Here is a 2,120-nt window from a genome sequence, read left to right as displayed (position 1 = left end):
ATGTTCTAGAGCTAGAACCATGGGTCCAGAGGTGTCTCAGGTGGATAGGAGATCCACAAGGAGGAGTGGAGAAGGAAAGACTAGAGACTCTTATGTCCTCCATTTTCCTTTTAGATATGTTACCATTTATGTGCTGCTCATATTTTCAGAGTATTTTGTATCCTTTATGATTTTTTCCTAGATTCACTCAAAGGTGGGCCAGGAATAGTTTTCTCATTTCATGGCAGAGAAAATACAGACACAGAGAGGTGGAGATGTACCCGAGTGAGTGAGTGTGAAAACCAGGATTAGAATTTTGCATGATGACCAACCAAGGGGATCAAATGGGAGTGCAAATTACATGACCAAGTACCAGAGAGGAATACTAACCAGATTACTTACGGATTTAGGCTGCAAGACTTTGAACTGTCCCAAAATTGACTGTGTTTCTTCGTAGGTGAAGGAGAATCTGCTCTCGTGCAAGATGCTGTTGCATTGCAAGAGGGATGAGCTGCGGAAACTGTGGATTGAAGGAATTGAGCATAAGCACGTCCTGAACCTGCTGGATGAGATAGAGAACATCAAACAAGTGCCTCAAAAGCTGGAGCAGTGTATGGCCACCAAGCACTATCTCAGTGCCACCGACATGCTGGTAAGAGACTGGCCTGTGCTGGTGGTCGGTTTAGCAGAGCTGGGCAAGCACTCCCTTTTGTGCTGTCTGACTCCTGTAACGTGTGTAGCCCGTGACACACTGCCCTGGGGATGCACGCGCCCTCTCAGGTGAGGCCCAACTGCTCCCCTTCTGGTCCCAGTGTTTGAAATGAGAGGTGGTTGTGCTTAGTATTTTTGAGTTGTCTGCCTTTGGAATAGCAGCAAGAAGTGTAACGGTAAGAAACCAATACTTACATCATGTTAGAATGAGAATCAGAGGGGTTGTCTTCACTCGGAGGTGGTCCATGATTCCCATTGGAGAAAGTGAAATCGACATGAGGGAGGTTTCGGAGCTTTATAAAGTTGATGGTCTACCTCTGAAGGATTTTTCCATGTCAGGACTTTTTGTCCTTTAAATTCATAAGATAGAAAATAATTTTTTTTGTGAATAATGCCAGAAATAACTTAGTGAAGCCAGAGTATTCTGTAGCCTAGTGTTCAGCTTCTCTCTTAATCCAGTGTGTTCTGGTACTTTTTGAATTGGAAATGAAAATTCAGACAAGGTTGGGATTGGTGATGCATGTGGCTGAGGTTCAAGGAGGTGAAGAAAAATACAGATTTGCTCCCTAACAATCCTAACTTTCCCTGGATCTGTGGTTCTGGGAAGGTCCCTGGGTAATGGTTTCCTTTTGACTACTAATGTAGCGGTTGGTGGTTCGGATCCTTCAAGTGACACCAGGTAAGAAAGCTTTGGCTCTCTGCTTCCATGAAGATTGCAGCCAAGAAAACCCTGTGGAACAGTTCTACTGTGTACCACCTGGGGTCGCCATGAGTCTGAATCAACTTGGGAGCACTGACTTTTTGGTGCCATTTAGAGAGGGCTGTTCTGTCCCTGGCACCCTGCCCCCCTTCCTGGTCATCCATAGCTGACTCAGGATTGCAGAAGCTGTCAGGAGCCGATGGAGTGGCAGCCCTATACTCGGATTGTTTTCTTTTCCTTCATAGATGAAAGCCCCAAATTGGATTGGATGCAGCACTGGACAAAACACTGAAAGGAATTGGTGGTCAAATAGGTTAAATGATCTAAGTGGTTCTAATTTGTTCAGACTTCCTAGAGGCATTTTGATAAAAGTACTTGATCAGAAACTTTGAATGGAAATTTGGTAACCAAGAGGTGAGAGGTGCCATCATTTTCTGTCATGTATTAATACCTGATTATGTGATTGGAGTGAATGGCCAGTTTTCACTGGGAAGGTGGTTAATAGTGGTCTACTCTTGAGAGTGGCCAAAGGATAGGTTATTTTCAGGATCTTGTTCAAAACAACCTCACCATTTATCATGACCGCAGGGTGGCCCACCTGAAGAAAACGAGTCCCCTTTCATCTTTAGTGTTGTTTATGCATCAGGATGCATATGCGCGCTGCATTACGTTTCAGGAGTCAGCAGTCACAATAGTTAGGTGTCTATTACATTTCAGGAGTCAGCAATCA

At 44.4% G+C, this 2,120-nt stretch overlaps 1 protein-coding gene across 1 annotated transcript in view; it reads left to right on the top strand.

Moving 5' to 3' along the window:
* The window catches only part of EXOC4 (exocyst complex component 4), a 1,013,282-nt gene that overhangs the window by 63,316 nt on the left and 947,846 nt on the right, over positions 1-2,120 (top strand). Inside the window, exons 3-4 of the mRNA XM_007952929.1 lie at positions 437-631; positions 720-759. Of these exons, the coding sequence (XP_007951120.1) occupies positions 437-631; positions 720-759 (235 nt within the window). The remainder of the gene's footprint in view (positions 1-436; positions 632-719; positions 760-2,120) is intronic.

This window comes from Orycteropus afer, unplaced genomic scaffold (assembly GCF_000298275.1).
Source record: "Orycteropus afer afer isolate SDZICR_OR568_19922 unplaced genomic scaffold, OryAfe1.0 scaffold00365, whole genome shotgun sequence".
NCBI classification, from domain to species: Eukaryota; Metazoa; Chordata; class Mammalia; order Tubulidentata; family Orycteropodidae; genus Orycteropus; species Orycteropus afer.
The sequence above is the reverse complement of the archived record's forward strand: the minus strand, read 5'-3'. Positions and strand labels throughout refer to the sequence as shown.